This window comes from Bos mutus, chromosome 25 (genome assembly GCF_027580195.1).
Source record: "Bos mutus isolate GX-2022 chromosome 25, NWIPB_WYAK_1.1, whole genome shotgun sequence".
In the NCBI taxonomy this organism is placed as follows: domain Eukaryota; kingdom Metazoa; phylum Chordata; class Mammalia; order Artiodactyla; family Bovidae; genus Bos; species Bos mutus.
The window spans coordinates 15,905,476-15,925,799 of record NC_091641.1 but is presented as its reverse complement, the minus strand read 5'-3'; the positions used below and the strand labels follow the sequence as shown (position 1 = coordinate 15,925,799).

The 20,324-nt window shown below is 45.8% G+C and overlaps 1 protein-coding gene across 3 annotated transcripts in view; it reads left to right on the top strand.

The window, feature by feature from the left end:
* The window catches only part of SGF29 (SAGA complex associated factor 29), a 30,269-nt gene extending 10,086 nt beyond the window's left edge, over nt 1-20,183 (top strand). For 2 of the 3 annotated variants that reach the window (XM_070362749.1, XM_005894485.2), the window contains exons 2-10: nt 1,085-1,174; nt 3,240-3,315; nt 3,540-3,612; nt 17,264-17,328; nt 18,316-18,445; nt 18,521-18,667; nt 18,895-18,930; nt 19,027-19,189; nt 19,981-20,183. In XM_070362749.1, coding sequence (XP_070218850.1) covers nt 1,100-1,174; nt 3,240-3,315; nt 3,540-3,612; nt 17,264-17,328; nt 18,316-18,445; nt 18,521-18,667; nt 18,895-18,930; nt 19,027-19,189; nt 19,981-20,097 — 882 coding nt within the window. In that variant the 5' untranslated portion in view covers nt 1,085-1,099 and the 3' untranslated portion in view covers nt 20,098-20,183. Of the gene's footprint in view, nt 1-289; nt 424-1,084; nt 1,175-3,239; nt 3,316-3,539; nt 3,613-17,263; nt 17,329-18,315; nt 18,446-18,520; nt 18,668-18,894; nt 18,931-19,026; nt 19,190-19,980 lie in introns of those variants that run through there. The other variant, XM_070362750.1, reaches the window with a different exon arrangement.
* The last annotated feature ends 141 nt before the right edge of the window (nt 20,184-20,324 follow it).

The following is a 20,324-nucleotide window of genomic DNA, read 5'->3' as shown; positions in this document are numbered from 1 at the left end:
GCCCAACAATACTGGAGTGGGTAGCCTATCCCTTCTCCAGCGGATCTTCCTGGCCCAGGAATCGAACCAGGGTCTCCTGCAATGCAGGTGGATTCTTTACCAACTGAGCTATCAGGGAAGCAAAGTTAAAAAAAAAAGGCAGGAGGAGGGTAAACCAGAATGCTTTACAAGAGCTGGGGCTACGGCGTGCTGCTTTTGGAAGGTACTTACTAAGTACTCCTGACTTGTTTGAACACACCGAATCCAAGCATCACTGGACTGGGGAAGCATTCCAGAACCGCTTGCCACTGTATTAGTTTCCTAAGGCTGCTGTGAACAAATGACCATAAACTAGGTGACTACAAACAAAAGAAATGTATTCTTTCACAGATCTGAAGGCTAGAATTCCGAACTCAAGCAGTTCTGTTAGTTGCAGAATCAAAGGTAGGGTCCTTCTTGGGGGCTCAGAAGGGGAATATGTTCCCTATCTCTCTCCCAGTTTCTAGTGGTTGCCAGCAATCGTTGGCACTCCTTAGCTTGCAGCTGCCTAACTCCAGTCTCTGTCTCTGTCAGATGGCTGTCTTCCCTGTCTTCCCTCTCCACCTGGCATTCTCTCTGTGTGTCTCTTGTTTCTTCTCTTGCACAGACACAAGACATATTTGATTATGTGTGTGTGTGGGGGTACACAGTCATGTCTGACTCTTTGCGACCCCATAGACTGTAGCCCACTAGGCTTCTCTGTCCGTAGAATTTTCCAGGCAAGGAAATTGGAGCATGTTGCCATTTCCTACTCCAGGGGATCTTCCCAACAAGGGACTGAACCCACGTCTCTTATGTCTCCTGCCTTGGCAGGCAGATTCTTTACCACTGCGTCACCTGGGAAGCTGCATGAACCACCAGGGAAGCCCTCATGTTAGATTGAGGCCCACCCTTTTCCAGTATGATCTCATCTTAACATGCATCTTAATTACATCTGCAAAGACGCTGTTTCTATATAAGGTCACACTCACAAGTACCAGAAGTTAGGACTGCAGCGTCCTAACCAGAAGAATGGTTAAACCCACAACAGCCACTAATAAGTTCTCTTTTCCTTCCCTCCCCGCAGGCGCCCCTGTATACCATGGCCCTCGTGTCTGCTGATTCCCGAATTGCAGAACTGCTCACAGAGCTCCATCAGCTGATCAAGCAAACCCAGGTAAAAAGCCACAGCCCTCCACTCGTAGAGGGGATCGTGGGCTGTGATACTGAACTGTGGAGGGGGCAGGGGTAGTTGTGTTCAAAGAGTTTGGACGTGCCAGAACCACAGTGATGTCATGAAGGTGAGAGGAGGAGCATGGAGGGTATGACCGCCGTGCCTATTGGATTTTCTGTCACGTGCAGGATTTCATGGTTCTTTTTGGTTAGTAACAGCAATATTGCGATACTGAGCTATATTCACATACAGTTCACCCATTTAAGGTGTACAGTTCAATTTGAATCCAATATTCAAAGTGTTGTGCAACCATCACCATCATCAAGTTCAGAACATTTTCAAAAAAGCCCCGTACCCTGTAGCAGTCACTTTCTGTATGCCTCCACCTCCTTGTTCCAGGTAAACAGAGACACTCCTATCAGGCAAAATATTCCAGGTATGTTTAGAGGTTATTTCCCAAGAGCTGGTCAAGGGCCAACCCTGTTTTGAAATGCCCAGCGTTTGAAAACCCTAGCCTGCTGAATTAATCTTTAACTGCATACCCACCTCCCTAGCCCTTGGCCCTGATACAGCAAAATAATCATTTGAACATTTACATTTAGTATAGCATTTATAGACAAGGGCATGGCAACCCACTCCAGTGTTCTTGCCTGGAGAATCCCCATGGACAGAGGAGCCTGGCGGGCTACAGTCCATAGGGTCACACAGAGTCGGACACAACTGAAGTGACTTTGCATGCATACGTAGCATTTATATAGCAGATACAGGTGTACCTGATATAATAGTATCAGGATGAATATGCCTGACATTTGCAGGAATCTTTGTAACGTCGAGATAGACTTAAAGAAACAACTAAATCTGTTCTATAGAACCATTACATGCACTTTCATACTTTTGTCCTAATTTGATTACCCAATTTCCTCTTTCATCTTCCACTCTCTGTACCTTACGATAGATTTATGTGAAACTGTTTGGTATCAAAATTAGCTGATGAGTCAAATCCAGTTCCTCCTCAGGCCAGTCATTTTTTATCAGCATTTCATTCTCAGAAGACTTTGACTCAATCCCCTAATACATTTGGTCATCAGTATCAGTATTAGCCTATGACTTACTTAACAAAACATAGTTATATCTTACTGACAGTACCAGTGTGTTATAACATAATGAAGTGTGATCATAGTAAAATTGGTTTCATTATAGAACAGATCAGTAAGAATTACAGAGCAGTTTCTTTTACCTTTGCAACAGAATTGGCCCTGCCCATTTACCAGATTTATGAACAGGCTTTAGGACAGTTGGCCATGATTCAGTTATTTCTGAATTAGTGGGCTGTTTCAATTATGTGATATAACTGCATTCACTCTTAACTGCATTTTGCCAGATGGCTACCCTCTCAGGTTTTTAGAAATTCTGACATAAAGGTTAAAAGATAAAGTTACAATTTCTTTCTTAGGAATCATCCTAGCTCCCAGCATCTTCACTTGCAGCCTTGGTCCTAGGATCACTGACATGGGGAAGAATTGTACCAGTTTCCTTCCCTACCCCCGCTTCCCCAGATGAATTGCTCATAGATACATGTGTTAATTTCTAGACTCTCAATTCTATTCCATTGATTTATATGGCAGTGTCACACCATTCAACACTGCAGCTTTGTAGAAAGTTCGGAAATTGAGAAATGTGCGTTCTCCCATGTTATTTTTGTTTTTCTTTTTTGAGATTGTTTTGGCTGTTCTGGATCAATTGAATTTCCATATGAATTTGAGGATGAGCTTTTCCGTTTCTGCAGAGAAGTCAGCTGGAATTTCAATGGGGGTTGCGTTGAATCTGTGGATCACTTTGTCTTTTTTGATAAAGGAGTGTCATTAAATGTATAACTTGTGATTGAACTTTAATGCCTTTTGTACTGCTTTTGCATTAGGTGGGGGAAAAATTCCTTTTGCTTTTAGGGATTTGGAAGTTGGATTTACAGAATGAGGGCCCTATTTATGGGGCCTCTGGCCAGGGCTGTAGGGTACTTAGCACAGCAGCATGAAGGGCCCCTCATGTCCTGTCGACCTCATCCTTGCAGGAAGAGCGTTCGAGGAGTGAACACAACTTAGTGAACATCCAGAAGACCCACGAGCGGATGCAGACTGAGAACAAGAGTGAGTAGCTGGGCTCAGGAGAGAAAGGTGAGGAGGGGGGTGGGTGCGAGCTAAGACTGGCTGTCCTCATTTTCAAAAGCAACTTTTGCGTGTATCTGCCTGATCCGAAATGAACTGCTGCCTAAGCCTGAAGGACAGTTTTCACTCAGGCCAGGTGACCCAAGATGACCCAGAAGATGGATGACAGACTCCCATGCATCTGTCTCCCTGTGTTTACTCTGCAGTCTCTCCCTATTACCGGACAAAGCTGCGTGGCCTCTATACAACTGCCAAAGCCGATGCGGAGGCTGAGTGCAAGTGAGTACTGTCCCTCTGCTTTGCCGTTGCCTCTCTCCTCACCCAGGTGCTGGGCTGTAGGAGCCCAAGACCCCAGCCTGCCCCCGCTCCTCAGGGGTAAGCAGATCCTGACTCCTAGCCTCTCCTGTAGGGCCCAGCTTCTCTAGAGCCCACTCTTGTCCCTCTTCCCCGGCCCACTGTTGTATAAATGGCAGAAGGGCATAGGTCAAATTGCAGTGCTGCCTTTTCCCTATCACTTGACCTTTGGTGGTCTCTTGAGCTGAGACTCAGTTACTCCCTCATTAAAATAGGGATAATAACTCCCTATAGAATTGTCAACGTAAAATGTGGTAATGCATATAAAGTCACTGATATCTGTATTTTCAAACTGTTTTGACCATGACCTATGGCGATGCCTGGTGCTGGGCAGTCTCCACAGAGACACACAGGATAGTGAGGGGCCTGCCTTCAGGGGCAAGCCATCCAGAAAGGACAGATGCTCTAAAAAAGTTACAGGACAGTGTAGTTGGTGGGCCGGCAGAGAGGTGCTCACTGGGCCTCGGAATCTGGGACCCTCTCAGGGAGGAGAGAAACTTGAGCTAGGGATGGGTAGGCGGACAAGATGGAGTGTGCCAGGGCCGTGGAGGAGCACGTGCAGGGCTCAAGCATTTGGGGAGTGAGAACTAGCCCTGTGTGGCTGGGGGAGGGGAGGGCATGATGGGGAGGGCCTTCAATACTCGGACTTTATCTTGGAGGCAATAGGAAACCAAAGATGGTATAAGAGCAGGAGAGAAATGCCCGGCTGTCAGGCAGAGAACAGACTGGGTGAGATTCAAGTCTCGCTTGGAGACCAGGCATAAGGTACGATGGAGTTGAGCTGAGGCAATGTCAGTGGGGCTGGAGAAACAAGAGCCAGGTTCTGAGATCAAATTGGGGACCAGATGGGAGAGGAGAAGCTTTCCAAGGTTTTTAGCTTAGACAAAGGGGTCTGATGGGGAACAGAAACAAAAGGGTGGGGCTGACTGGCGGGGAGGGGACACAGTGAATTCTGGTCGGAGGTGTTGCTTTCTTGGCTTTCCAGCCTGCCCTTGCCCACCCCCATCTTCTCCTGATTAGAAGGTTCATTGTGGGGCCCTTTCCCACTAGAGGGCCTGGAGTTTGGCTTGTATAGGTCAAAGTGACTCACACTCATTTGAAAGTAAAAGGCAGATGTTCCCTTCTCAGATTAACTGCCGGCAGAGTGAGGCAGAGTGAGGCGACAGCTTCTGCAGCCAGATGGTTTGGGCTCTTCTCTGGCCTCGACTTTCCAGAGTTTAACACTTAAAGCTTATTTCCGAAGTGCAGGTCCCTGGCAGTTGTGCTGCCATTTGACTTTTTTCAGACTCTCAGAACTTCTTATATTCAGTCACTAAATATTAAGTAAGGAGTCCTCCCCTCCAGATACCATGCTGGGAACAGAAGAGCGAATGAGGCAGATAAGACACCAGACGTGCCCACAGGAGCTCCGCGTCTGGGTGGGGAAAACGTGGTGGTATTCGTGCCCACGCGGCCCTGACCCGGGTGCTGTGGTGCCTGTCAGCTCTTCTTCCTAATATTTGTGGTAAACCTCTCGTGAAACTACAGAGGCCCCAGGAGCCCATGCTGCTTCATCACCTACTGTGCTCTTCCTTCATCTGAGCCTTCAGCTCTTCCTAGCCAGTTTTCCTCCTGCTTTTGCAGAAAACAGAAAACCCTCCGTCTTCATTTAACAACCGTCTCTTTTGGCAGGAGTCAAAGGAGACGGATCAAAGATGTCACTTTCCATGTGCCAGTGGAGATGGGTAGCCATTCCAGGGGGGACAAGATATTTTCTTTTTCTTTTTTCAAAATGTATTTTTAAAAACTTGTTATTTTATATTGGAGTGTAGCCAATTGACAATGTTGAGATTCTTTCAAGTGCATAGCAGAGTGACTCAGCTATACATATACATGTATCCATTCTCCCCCAAACACCCAGACTGGTGGGAACAAGATATTTTCTGACACTGATTCAGAAGGCGTTTCTCCGGATGCAGCTTCAGGAGCGCAGAGTGTCAGGGATGGTGTACTCCATGACTCTTTGGCCACAGACACTAACAGCCTCGCTCAGAGTTCCATTGAAGGAAGGTAGTTTGATGAGTAGTTAATCCAGTGCAGGCAGAGGTCAGTTTAACTTTGTGAGGACCTGGGCGGTCACAGCCTCAAACGTTAAGTGCCTGGAGCAGAGAATGAATGCCTTAGCGCCTGGACTGTCTATCTGAGCCAGGCGCCAAGGTCTGGTCAGCAGGCTGCTTGTGTGTGGGCACCTGCAGCATGGACACTGTCCTGTGGTGCTGACCGGGGGGAGGACTCTCGTCTCTGTTGAGGTCCTTTAATGGACCGGAACCTGGTGGTCTGGAGTCAACGATAAGAAAGTAAGAGAGAGAAAGAGGCTGATATTCCTTGGTTTAGGGAGAAAACCAATAAAACCCTTGACATGGGGCTTGCACTGCTTCACGTAGGCACAGGGCACCCTCTCACAAGGGTCTTGCAAGCCCGGGCAAGAAAGTGAGCTCAGTGGGCTTCTGCACTCCAAAGAATTAGCCTGAGAGAGAGAAAGAGAGAGAAACAGAAAGAAAGACACGGGGACCCAAGCTCTGATGGAACAAGGGTGTTTTATTCAACACTGTGGGTATATATACTGTCTTACAAGGTGGTTTTGTTCAGCAAAGATAAAGATCAAAAGTCCAGACTTACAATTATCAAGGAAACATAAGGCCATCCATATCAAAGAGAGAGAGTTGTAAATAATCACTTTTACCATACGGTTCATAAAAAGGAAGAGGGTCGTAAATAGTTACTTCTCACCGTATGGAAAAACTAACAAAGGAAATGCATGCATTCCTCAGCCCCCTGAGCGGTTTGCCACTCCTCTTAATTCCTGAATGCTATGCTATGCTAAGTCACTTCAGTTGTGTCCGACTCTGTGCGACCCCATAGACGGCAGCCCACCAGGCTCCCCCGTCCCTGGGATTCTCCAGGCAAGAACACTGGAGTGGGTTGCCATTTCCTTCTCCAATGAATGAAAATGAAAAGTGAAAGTGTTCAGGAATTAATAAGGAACAGAGGATTCATGACAGATCCAAAACAGCACACAGGAAGCCTCCTGTTAAATGCTTCCTGACAATTCCCCCTATTTTATTATATTTGTAAAAAAGGTCCTGAGCAATTGAGTTTGTTTAGTATTCACCAACCTTATAGAAAGGCAATGATAAACAACAAATATAATTACCAAGACAATCACCAAAGTTACAGTTCCAGACCCGATGCTGTGGGTGATAACTTTGAAACCATCCTCATGGGTCTAGCCCAGATAATTGATCAGCTAGTTGTTCAGCTAGTTTCCAAATTAGTGGAAGAGGGCAGACGTTTAGAAAAGGTTTCAAAGGTTTCCTTTTGCAGTAATTGTACGTTCAGAGAGGCATTATCATGTATGTTTTGTAAATGAAATTTGATTTGTTTCCAGTTGTAGGCACTATGATTGAAATGAACAGGAGTAACACAAAACTGAGTAGAATTCCAATCACATTTTAGTATCACTTGTTTTTGCAAATCTATTAATTGATCTCTGACCCATTTGATGGCTGTTTTTAGTTCCTGTATTTCCTCTTGAATATCCTCACCTACCTGAGCAGCCTCTTCAGGACTGAGCATCTTCAGTCCAATTTTGGATAAAATTATATGTTTGAATCGAGGTATGTAAAGCAGCACTGGCAACAGCAGCAGTGGTGCAAATAGCTACTAACCCCAAAATGCCAAGAATCAGCCATCCAACGAATCGTTTAGATCGTTGGAGCAGTTTAGTAAGTAATCTGGAAGCAAGTCCAGCCATGGGACCTTCTTCCCAGGGTCATTGGAGATTTATTGGTAACCACAAATTATGTCAAGATCGAAGAATCAAAAGGGAATAATTTCTTAAAGAAATAGAGGAGTTAAGACAGGTATATAGTTTGCAATTAATACAAGTTACAGAACGTAAAGTCTTATTGTAAATTTCCTATGGCTATAACAAAAGGAAGTGGGGACACAGGCCTGTATAAAATATGATTGATGATAGTGAAAGAAATAGTTACTATGACTACGACTGGTCCCTGTGAAATGCCGGGTCCCAGTCCCAGGTTCTTTGGTGCTCGCAGCAGGTTTCCAAATGTCCCATTGTTCAGCCCACTCTGTTTATCCAGGACATCCTAGGACGAGGTGGGGCTAATCCACTGTCAAGCCACCCAAGAAGTCCTTTGTCATGGTAATGCTCTATCATAGTGTCATTAACCTTCCATGCCACTTGAGTAGCATAGTCACCCGCAGTGCTATTAACATCATCTGAGCAGTTAGATAGCCACATACCATGGGGTCCCCAATCCACAATCGTATGATTAGCCACAAACATTAATTTTCCTGATTTGGGTTGACATTTGTCCCAACGAACAAGAGTATATGTAAAGTTCTTATAAGTAAACCCTTCGCATAATGTTCTTTGTTCTTTCCCTAACTCTTTCCCCAAAGCCTCAGTAGTATAAACATGGTTCACAAAGAAAGGGCAGTAAATAATCCAAGCAACATCCGAAAATCCTTTTTGGGAGGCAGGCCGAAAGCACAAGTCTGTCGGCTAACGTTTATGCATAATTCTGCTGGGCCCATGCAAAAAGGAAGGACTTCATAACCTAGAGAAATATTAATTAGTTTTCCTTCTTCTTCAGTGTGTGAGGACCCTTTAATGCTCCAGGGAGAAGGCGTATGTATAGAGTCATTAGTTGAAACGATTGGTTCTCTCTCCGTCCATTTGACCACCTGTAGTAGAGGGGGGTTGGGTATGTAAGCCCAGGAAGTATGATTAGTTCAAGCTTGAACAGGGGAGGCACAGGCAAGCAGACTGAGCATTGCGAGGAAAATGTATTCAGGACTCCAGGACTCCGAAGCATTCCCTGTTGAAAGATCAAATTTTCAGCCGATTTTTATTTGTCCCCAAGTGGGGAGATCATAAGGTTGATGCCGCCGAGGGTGGTGCTTCCTGGAGATCTTTAGAGCCGCCATGGCCCATATTGGAATTTCTTCCTCCTGGGGTTTTTGTTGTTTTGTCTCTATTTTGAAGGCCAGGGGCCCCCTTGGGTCAAATCTTCCGAAGAGGAAGCCATGTGAGTTCGTTGGATCCATCTGGGGAAATACAAGCAAACCCCTTTCCCTGTATTAGTTTCCCAGATTTCCATTGTTTCGTTAACCCGTCGTGGTTCCAAATGGGCAGGGGAAGTGAAGTGTCCTTCAGTTCCTCAAAATGCTTTTCTGCTCTTGTTAAGATATCTCCCTGTGGTAAGTTTAAAAAATTTAAAACAAATAAAGCTGTATTAACAATAGTTATAGGTTTTGAAAATATCTTATGTTGGAATCTAGTAAAGTCTGCTTTTGATAAGGAGGACAGTAGTGTTCCTGTGTATTCCCCCTTTAAAAATTTTTTAATTTGCAACTTTAGTGTGTGATGTGCTCATTTGACTATGCCTTGTGCCTGTGGATTATATGGAATACCTGTAATATATTTAATAGAAAAAGATTGTAAAAATTGTTTAAAGTGTCTAGAAATACAGGCAGGGTCATTGTCTGTTTTTATAGAACTAGGAGTTCCCATTACAGCAAAAGAAGCTAATAAGTGAGTTATAACATGTGTAGCCTCACCGCAAAGAGGTGTAGCCCAAATAAAAGAAGAATTAGTGTTGATACAGACATAGAGAAAGAAAATGGAGAAAGTTCAGGGCAATGAGTTCATCCATTTGCCATAGTTCATTAGGTTGCAAACCGTGAGGATTAACACCTTGTGCAATGGGTGGAAGATGTGGAATCTACAAGTAGAGTAATTACTAATAATTTCTTTAGCCTGGCGGTATGGGATTGTCCATAGCTGGTGTAGGGAGCCAGCATTGTTATGCAACAGAACATGCTGTTCCTCCAGAGTAGCAAAGGAAACCAGTTTATCAGCCTCTTCATTACCATGAGTCATGGGGCCGGGAAGGCAAGAACGTGCTTGAATATGTGTAATATAAATGGAAGAATTGTGTTCCATTTATATTGGAAGATAGTAGTTCGAAAAAGAGTTGTTGAATAATAGGTTGATTGGAGTTTATGGTGGAGGTTTCTATATTTTTTAATACAAAAACTGAATATAGAGTCAGAGACTATATTAAGGGGGTAAGGATGTAGGCAAGTAACTTGAATAAGAGCATATAATTGATTTTGTTGAGCAGAATGAAATTTAGTATAAAAGACTTTATATTCCTTAAGAGACCAGAATGAAGCTTTGGCGTTTTTAGTCCCATCTATATAAAAAAATCTCAGCTTGTGGTATAGGCTGTGAGCTGATAATATGAGAAATAATAAATGCAGTATTTTTGAAGAAATTCCACAGCTTACCAGAAGGATAATGAAATGAAATTTCTCCAAAATATTCCAGAAAAGCTATTTGGAAATCAGTAGAAGTTTGTAATGCGTTCTCAAATTGAGATTTATTGATAGGTATTACAATTTTATGAGGATCAGAGCCAATTAGAGTTTTAGTCCTATTTCTTCCATTGATAGTGATTAGAGCAATTAAATCAAGGTAGGGTATAAGTGACTTTATTCCCCTAAAACGGGTATAGATCTATTCTACTGGGTGTTCTTATTGGGCAAGAAGTCCTGTGGGAGAATGAAGAGAGGGGAGTATAAACAATTCTAGAGGTAAATCTAGTTTGATGCAAGTAAGAAATTGTTTTTGTAACTTATTTTGCACTAAGTAGAGTTCCTCTCGTGCCTCTTGAGAAAGTGAACGAGGGCTATTTAAATCAGGAGCGCCTTTTAAAGTATTAAATAGGTTATTGAGTTGATAATTAGCAATGCCTAAAGAAGGTCTCGGAGAAGGCAATAGCACCTAACTCCAGTACTCTTGCCTGGAAAATACCATGGATGGAGGAGCCTGGTGGGCTGCAGTCCATGGGGTCACGAAGAGTCGGACACGACTGAGCAACTTCACTTTCACTTTTTATTTTTATGTATTGGAGAAGGAAATGGCAACCCACTCCAGTGTTCTTGCCTGGAGAATCCCATCCCAGGGACGGGGAGCCTGGTGGGAGGCCGTCTATGGACCCTTCAGACACGACTGAAGCGACTTAGCAGCAGCAAGAGCTTTTGAAAATCATTTAAGGTTGATAATTTATCAGTACGGATCTGAGTGAGTTGGGGAATAATATGTTGTCCATTAACAACAAACCCCAAGCAATGGTAAGGTGTAGAGGTTTGAATTTTTTCAGGGGCAGTGATTAATCCAGAATTTTTTAAGCGTAGTTGAGCTATATCAAACATGTGTTGAGTTTCTAAGATAGATGGAGCTGAAAACAATATATCATCCATATGGTAAATAACAAGAAAGTTAGGAAATTGTTTTCTCACAGGCTCAAGGGCTTTGGCTACGTAGTACTGACACACGGTGGGAGAATTCATCATCCCTTGTGGCAGTACAGCCCATTGGTACCGTTTATGAGGTCTGATATGATTAGGATAAAGGAGAGAGAATGAATCTCTCTCGGTCTAAAGGGTGTAAAGGTATATTAAAAAAGCAGTCTTGTAAATCAATAATAATTATGTGCCAGTTTTGAGGAATAGTGGTAGGTGATGGGATTCCTGGTTGTAATGCACCCATAGGTTTCATAGATGCATTAACTTTTCTAAGGTCTGTTAGGAGATGCCATTTGTTAGATTTCTTTTTTATAACAAATATAGGAGAGTTCCAAGGAGAACAAGATTCCTCAATATGCTTTAATTCTAGTTGTGTATCTATAAGTTCCTTAGCCACCTGTAATTTCTCTATCGTGAGGGGCCACTGCTCTGTCCAAATAGGCTCGTCATTCTTCCAAGTTATTTTAATAATTGTATTGTTTCTTAAATGAGCAGTGGCCCCTAGGAAAAATGTGGAATGTATATCTGAGTTTGCCATTGCATAAGTCAGTCCCTTCCTATTAGATTAAGGGGTGCATCTATCACAGAAGGTCTTAATGTTGCAGGTTGGCGTTCTGGTCCCTCACATGGATAGATTTGAGTACTCTGATAAACCTCTTGTACTTTGGTTTGAGAAATCTCTGCAATTTGGCAAGAAATTTTTGTACAGGCCAGGATTTGGGCCATAAATGTTTGGAAATAATAGTAATATCAGATCCAGTGTTGAGACCAGAAAATCTTTTACCATTAATTTTGATATTTATAGTCGGTCAGTCAAATTCAGATACTAATGATGTCCAAAAGGACTGTTTTTGATCTGTACTGCCAAATCCGCCCATCTGTACACTATTAGAGGAGTTAATAGAAATGTAAGGTAAAAGAAGTAATTGAGAAATTTTATCCCCCTTTTTGAATTGCCGTAAAATCTGAGATGACGTCATAATTTGAATTTCTCCTTTATAATCTGAATCAGTGACTCCAGGGTGAACAGTAATTCCTTTAGAAGTCAAACTAGATCGGCCAAGTAAAAGACCGAAGGTTTGTGGGGGCAGATTTTTGGAGGTTTTTTAGTAGCTTTCTTAGGGCAGTCCCTTTTTAAATGGTTCTTATCTCCACATGTAAAGCATCCTTCATTTCCTTTTCTTAAGGCAGCAACCATTGTTTCAGCTAGCATTTGCATCTTTTGAGTTTCTGATCCTAGATTGTGACAAGCCTTCAAATAATCAATAATAGTCTCTGTCTCACTAATTGGAGCTATAGCCTTTTGACATTCCTGATTTGCATTTTCATAAGCAAGTAATTTCTCTAGTTGCCTTTTGGCTTCTTCTCCAATTACAGTACTGGAAATAGCAGTTTCTAATCTAGCTAAAAAATCAGCATACGTTTCATTAGGTCCTTGCAGTATTTTAGTGTAGCTACCTATAGGCTCCCCTTTAGGAGTGATTTGATCCCAAGCTTCAAGGACCACTGTTTTTAATTGTTCATGTAACAAAGGAGGGCACTGTATTTGAGCTTCTGTAGCGTCAAATTGTCCTGTCCTAAATGTCCTGTTAGCATCTCAAAAGTAATTTAATTTGGTGAGTGCCAGCTCAAGCGTTTCTGTTAGCATGATCTCTGGCTATATCATGAAACCACATTATCCACTGAAGATATTCTCCTGGTTTAAGGAGAGCTTTTATTAAAGTTCACCAATCATGGGGAATAAAATTTCCAATAGAGGATACTACAGAATTTAGACGTGCTTTAGGAAAAGGTGAATGTGGGCTGTACATAGTTATAGCTTTTTAAATTTGTTGCATGTGATAAAAGTTAATACTCTCATATTGAGATATTATATGCCCTTGAGTGTCAGGATTTCTAAAAACTGGAAAGGCGGAGAAACCATCAGCTTCAGAGACTTGTGATTGCAAAGCCAGCAATTCAGAGAGCCTTTGTCATGAAGGAGAGTGAGTAGGTAGCAAATTCTTACAATTAAGAGTATGTGGTAAAAAAACTTATTATTGTTATTCAGAAAGGTGTTGTTGGTTTTAATGTCAAAAGGTGTCTTAGGGGAGTTGTTGCCAGAATCATTAGGTTCTAGCAAGGGAGAGACTTTGGGATTTGTGCCCATTGGCAGGGGAGGAGTGCTTGGAGCAACCAGGGCAGGGCTTGTAGGAAAGCTCTGAAATATTTTATGTTCTAATTGGGCCTTTTGTAAGGTTTCATCATCTAATTCATATTCATGTAATAAGTGTTCTGCCTGTTGCTGAATATCAGGAGGGCTAGAATTACCTCGAAATGGCAGAATCACAGCTTTGATGAGAGCCCATAGGGGCCAGAAATCTATCGGAATATTTTTTCCCTGTCTGGCAGCTCATTGAACATTTTCTTTGACCTGGTGCCAAATTTTTAAATCAAAACTACCTTCATCAGGGAACCAAGGGTTACATGCAACCACTGTCTGAAGGCAAGCCTCTATTCGCTGGCGTGAAACTGAAAGTCCCTGAACTTTAAGTGGTGAAGTAAAGTAGAAAAGTGATGGGGCTTTCCAGCCATTTGGCCCATGTCTTAGTACTTACCCACCTCAATAGGTCCTTGAGTCACTCCGTCCAAATCTACCAGGTCCCTGTTCTGGGTGCCACTTGTTGAGGTCCGTTAATGGACTGGACACAACTGAGCGACTGATCTGATCTGATCTGATCCTGAATGGACTGGAACCTGGTGGTCTGGAGTTGATGATAAGAAAGTAAAAGAGAGAGAGAGAGAGAGGCTGATATTCCTTGGTTTACACAGAAAACCAATAAAGCCCTTGACACAGGGCTTGCACTGCTTCACGTAGGCACAGAGCACCCTCTCGCAAGGGTCTTGCAAGCCCAGGCAAGAAAGTGAGCTCAGTGGGCTTCTGCGCTCCAAAGAATTAGCCTGAGAGAGAGAAAGAGAGAAACAGAAAGACAGACACGGGGACCCAAGCTCTGATGGAACAAGGGTGTTTTATTCAACATAGTGTGGGTATATATACTGTCTTATAAGGTAGCTTTGTTCAGCAAAGATAAAGATCAAAAGTCCAGACTTACAAATTATCAAGGAAACATAAGGCAATCCATATCAAAGAGAGAGGGTTGTAAATAATCACTTTTACCATAGGGTTCATAAAAAGGAAGAGGGTCGTAAATAGTTACTTCTCACCGTATGGAAAAACTAACAAAGGAAATGCATGCATTCCTCAGCCCTGGGAGCGGTTTGCCACTCTTAATTCCTTAATAAGGAACAGAGGATTCATGACAGATCCAAAGGAGGATTCGTGACAGATCCAGAGGATTCATGACGGCACACAGGAAGCCTCCTGTTAAATGCTTCCTGACAGTCTCGATCCATCACAGAATGTGTCCGCTGGGAAGCTGGAGGGAAGGTATTGTCCCTTCTCAGGCCTGATAGGGTCACGCACAGACACAGACCAGTTACAGGAGGGCAGAGAAGCCATGTGCTTGAGAGTCTAGAGTCTATTGTGTTTATCCTCCCGCTGGGCCTGGGGCTGAGGGAGACTGCGCAGCCAGCGCTGTTGCTAGATTCCTTCTTCTGTAGATGGCCAGAGGGTGGGCAGCTCCCGGGCAGTTCCATCTGTGCAGCACCCCTTGGCTTATTAGCTGCTTTCTGTCTGCCTCTGCAAGCATAATTCCAACTACCTCAGCAAGAGAGAAGAAAGCCCACAAGGAATTTTAACTAATTTTCTTTTTAAAAGTTCAATCTAATCAGATAATTACTGTGAACTGGTATGCAGCAGTACTGGATTACTTTAAAGAGCCCACACTGGTTAGGCCCTTATTAATGGTTGGGGAGGGAAGTTAGGGCTCAGGGTTCTTGGCTGAGGACACTTCAAAGGATCAGCCAGCAAGAGGTCTTTCCTCCACTATCCCAGGGGAAGCAAGCCTCTTGGGGTGGCCCTTCCCTGAAGGGTGCTGACAGGCTGGCAGGCTGCCTGCTAGAAGGTACAGACCCATGCTTTGCTGGGTGCTCATTCTGATTGACCTCTCTGGTTGGGAGAGGCAGAAATTTCAGTTCCAGAAAACTGCTCTTGAAATAGTAAATGATCTTAAAACATTGTTTCCTCAGACCTCCCCAGTGGAACTTCAGTAACTTTGTTGTGGTTCAGTAGCTAAGTTGTATCAGACTCTTTGCAGACCCCATGGACTGCAGCAATGTTACATTCCTTTCCTTGGAGATTCACAATGCAAGTTACAGTGGTAAAGGCTATGCCAAGTTCTGCAACAGTTTCTTTAACTCAGTATTAAGGAAGTATGCCAGTGGAGTATATTCACACACTATTCTCAAGGCTGGCTACGCCCAGAGGTTCTGATTTAACTAGGGTGGAACTCATGTATTGGTATTAACTTTTTATATGATCAGACTTAGGTAAATATATTTTTATCACATTTGCTTTTATTGTTCTCTGTATAGTCAAAAATTTTTTTTTCTGAACCTTTTATGTTGCAGACACCATGCCTGATGCCTCTTGACCTCTAAACACATTATAATCATCATGTGCTTTACAAAAGGACATTCTTATTAAACAACCATAGCACATTTCTCAAAATTACGATAATATGCTGATATAAAACTATTAACTGAGCTACAGGTCTTATTTAGATGACCTTGATGGCAAAAGAACAGAATATTTTCCTAGTGTAGGTTAGTTTTCCTGCCTCTTTAGTCTCTCTCAATGTGGAACGGTTCCCAGGCTATCTCTGCTTCTCATGACTTTTACATTCTGAAAATGATAAGCCAATGTAGAATCTCCCTCAGTTGGGTTTGCTGCTGTTTCCTCACAATTAGATTCAGGTTTTACGCTTCTGGAAGTGATGTCCTCCGTCTTCATATTAGAAGGCAAAACTCTCACTGGTAAAGGTGGGCTCTTCCGTATTTCTCAAGTTAGGGCTATTTTCCATTGTGTAATTGACAGGTATCTTAGATACTTTGAGACTATGTACATAGCCCATTTCACATCAACCCCCCCCACCCCCGGACTAGTTTTGGCATCTGCTGAGGATTCTTAAAACAACTAGGATTCTTTGTAAAAAGCTCCCTGAGCATTCTGCTGTCCAGCTAAGGCTGAGAACCATGCCATCAGTACCTCATAGAATATAATTTAGGACATAACTACATAAAAGGATGTCCTCCCAATAGGCCCAGAAGCAGTGATCAGACTTTCAAAGTTCCCTTTGGCCTCCTGGATTTTACTCCTCTGCCTGGTTGCCCTGTGTCCCAGTGCTCACTCACAAGCCCATGGTAGGTCTGGCCGAGTGGTCCCTGTGTCGGATGCCAGCCACGCTGAGCTTCAATGCTCTGAGCCTGCGGCAAGATGTTCATCCCTCGCTACTCTGTTTGCCCAGTTCCCTCTGCCAAGGCTGCCCCTTGCCCAGCCTTCTGGCCTCTGCCTGACAAATCCACAAGAGTCACACCCTCTGGGATACCTTCTGTGACCCTACTATGCTGTGTTCTCACGGGTCTCATGCTGAACCAAGGCCTTCCTTAACACGTGGGTTTTTACTAAAGGTTTGCTAGAGGAGTGGGCCGGAGAATAAATGACCTGAAGTGGATTCAGTGCTGCTTACTGCTGTTGAACTACCCTTTGGGGGAGGTCCCCCACACTCTGGGATGAAGAAGCCTTTTTCCAGCAAGGATTTGTGTGCACTTCTGCTAGGTTTCTTGGGTCCTGGCCACTCTGGAGCCCCCATAATTGAACTCCAGGGGTTTCCAGGGGGTGGGGACAAGTTCCCGCCACCCCCAGCCCTGCTGTGGGCTGAGACAACTCCCCATAGTCCTCCAGAGTGTCTCCTCTTATGTGTGCAACTAGGGCAGACCGCGAATTCTAACTTCTGTCCTCTGAAATCTCAATTGTTAGAGGCCGCCAGCACCCCACAGCCCTTCCGCAGCATTTGTCTGGTGCCCTCAGGCAAAGGGAGCCCTCCGCTTCGCTTACCAACCCTCTTAGGTTGTTTGTCCCACTACTTCCTCCCATCTCATCCGCTCTTTTGTGCTTTTAAGAATAAAGAGTACACATTTAGGGTCCATGGTTTCCGGCAGCAGGCTTGGTCTGAGCTGGCTAGCCTGCCGTAACGAGAAAAGGAAGTCTATGCTTTGTGCTTCACGCAGACCTCTTCTCTCCCTTCTCCCCCAACCTCAGCATCCTTCGGAAAGCCCTGGATAAGATTGCAGAAATCAAGTCTCTGTTGGAAGAGAGGCGGATTGGTGAGTTAGAGACCGCCCGGTGGAGTGATGGTTCCTGAGAGCGACAGTCGGGCTCCCTGTGGGGGCGCCTGTGACTTCAGTCCAGTGGGATTGTCTGGGGGTTTCTGACGGAGCAGCAGCAGCCTGGGGCTAGGAAGGGAATGGGGATGGTCCCCAGTGCTCCCTGCGGACCACGCTGATTGCCCTGCTCTGTCTACTGTCTGGGGCACTTACCCCCACCCCCTTTACTACTGCCACCTCACATTTCTTTCTTTTTTAAATCCACACCCTCAGCCATAAAAGCGCAGAGTTCTAACCATTGGACTGCCAGGGAATTCTCCCCCCTCCCATTTCTTGCTCTGAAGAGAACCTGGCCGTGTTTTGAGAGCTGCACCCTGGGGGTCTTGAAACCAGCCTTCCACATGGAGTTTACCTACACGCGGCGCTGGCTTCCAGATCCCTCAGGCTCCTGGGGCCTTCCCGACTCTCTTGCCCCAGTGAACCCACAAACACACCTGCTCATCCATCAAAAATGCTGTCACACCACCAGCTGGGTTTGTATAACGTGGCTGGGTGTGTTGAACCATGCCCAAGGAGATCAGGGGTCTGTCTACATTCGTTTTTAAAAATTTTTGGTTGTTGAACTACAACATATGTTAATAGGAAAGAACACAGATGTGAACACACAGCTTGCTGAAACTTTTCACTAACTGAACAAAATGTTCACCCAGATCAAGAACTAGAACGTGACCACTGCCCCCCAACCCCAGCTTCTGCCCTTTCCTGTTCCTTCCCCTTAGGGTATCCACCCTCCTGGCGGCTCTCCATCTGTCAGTCTGAATGTTCTCACTGTGGGCATCTTGAGGAAGGGGCAGGATGGCACATGGGCCCTTGGTGCTCACTCAGGCCAGGGTGCTGCAGGCTGAGCTCTGAAGGCCCAATGTGGGAGGGCTGGGGTGGGCGCCCTATCTCTGATATCCTGAGGGCTCACGTCTCTCTTTCCAACAGCGGCCAAGATCGCAGGCCTGTACAATGACTCGGAGCCGCCTCGGAAGACCATGCGCAGGGGGGTGCTCATGACCCTGCTGCAGCAGTCAGCCATGACCCTGCCCCTGTGGATCGGGAAGCCTGGTGACAAGTGAGGGTAGGCCCTGGGTAGGGTAGGGGCTGGCAAGGCGGGGGCTGGGACTGAACATTTTAATTCTGTTCTCAGGCCCCCGCCCCTATGCGGGGCCATTCCAGCTTCTGGGGACTACGTGGCCAAACCTGGAGACAAGGTGGCTGCCCGGGTGAAGGCCGTGGATGGGGATGAGCAGTGGATCCTGGCCGAGGTGGTCAGTTACAGCCACGCCACCAACAAGTGAGTGGTCCCCCAGCCCCATGGGCTGTTCTCCCGTCACCACAGCCGCATGGGCTACACTCTTACCCATCTGCAGGCTGGGAGAAAAGCTACACCCCTGGGTGCCTGTGGGGACCAGGGGACTGCTTCCCCCTCCCTGCCCTCCTCTCCCTTCCTCACGACTCCCTGACTTGGACTGTGACCCTGACCCTTTCTGCATCCAGCCCTTTCCTTTCGTCCACCCACAGGTATGAGGTAGACGACATTGACGAGGAAGGCAAAGAGTGAGTGTGCTGGTGGGGGGTGGGGGGCCGTGGAAGCCGGGGGGGCAGCCAACCTGCGGGGATGGGGCCCCCACCTGACCTCAGCCCCACCCCCAGGAGACACACCCTGAGCCGCCGGCGGATCATCCCACTACCCCAGTGGAAGGCCAACCCGGAGACGGACCCCGAAGCTTTATTCCAGAAGGAGCAGCTTGTGCTGGCCCTGTATCCCCAGACCACCTGCTTCTACCGCGCCCTGATCCACACGCCCCCACAACGGGTAAGGCAGCCCCCACAACGGGTAAGGCAGCCCCCACAGGAGAGGCCGTCCCTAACATCAGGGCCAGGTGGCCACATGGCTCCTGGAGTCACCTTCCTACCTCCTTCCCCTCTTGTCCTCATCTCACAGCCTCTCTGAGCTCAGAGGGCCCTGTAAGTTGCTCTCTGTCTTCTTCTTAGTCTTCCCTCCAGCCCTGCCCTCTGGGGCAACACTGGCCCACCCTCCTCTTCCTGAGTTTCAGAGCCTTAGCGAGCCCTGAGCTGAATGGACATGATGCGTACACTAGTCTAACCTTGCTTTTGCATTGAGATGAGAAGCTCCATGCCCAGGGCCTGTCTTGGAGCCCTTAACTCCAGCCCCACTGCCTTTTCTTTGGCTGAACCGCTTTCCCTCATGCTCTTAACCACATTGCTGATGCCCTGGTCACCTGATGACAGTTTAAAGGCTATTCTTGCCTCTTCCTCCGGGATCCTTGCTGTTGCCCTCTAGGTTGTCCTTGATCCCTTTAACCCAGGCTCCCTGGTGCCACACCCTCCAGTTACGGCCCACCCATGTAGGTGGTGGTCTCCTTGCTCTTCATCCCTTACCCTTGGCCTTTTGTTGCTGAGGAAAGAGTTCTGTAGTAACAGGGACTGTGTTCACACATCTCCACTTCCTGAGTGACTATGAGGACAGGCGTGTCTGGGGGCCACGAGCCAGAGGTTCCTGTCACTAGCTTAGTGGTGGTGCTGTGGGGCGGGGGGCTCGCCTGGAGCTCTCTGACCAGTCCCTCCTGTCTGCCTCTGCTGCAGCCCCAGGATGACTATTCCGTCCTGTTTGAAGACACCTCCTATGCAGACGGTTACTCCCCTCCCCTCAATGTAGCCCAGCGGTACGTGGTGGCTTGTAAGGAGCCCAAGAAAAAGTGAAGTGGCCTAGTAGACTCGCAATCAGCTGACACCCTCAAAGGGGGACGCACAAGATTTTGTGATCAAATAAATATTCTTCCTCCTTGTCCATGTCTCCTGGGTTTTGCTTTTCCAGACCCTTCTCTCCCTCCCCACTAGGGCGAGCTAGAGGCCACCAGGGGAGATGGCCTCATTGGGTCCCAGTGGGCATCTACCCTTCTAGCTCAGGTTTGTTCTTTGCTCCCAAC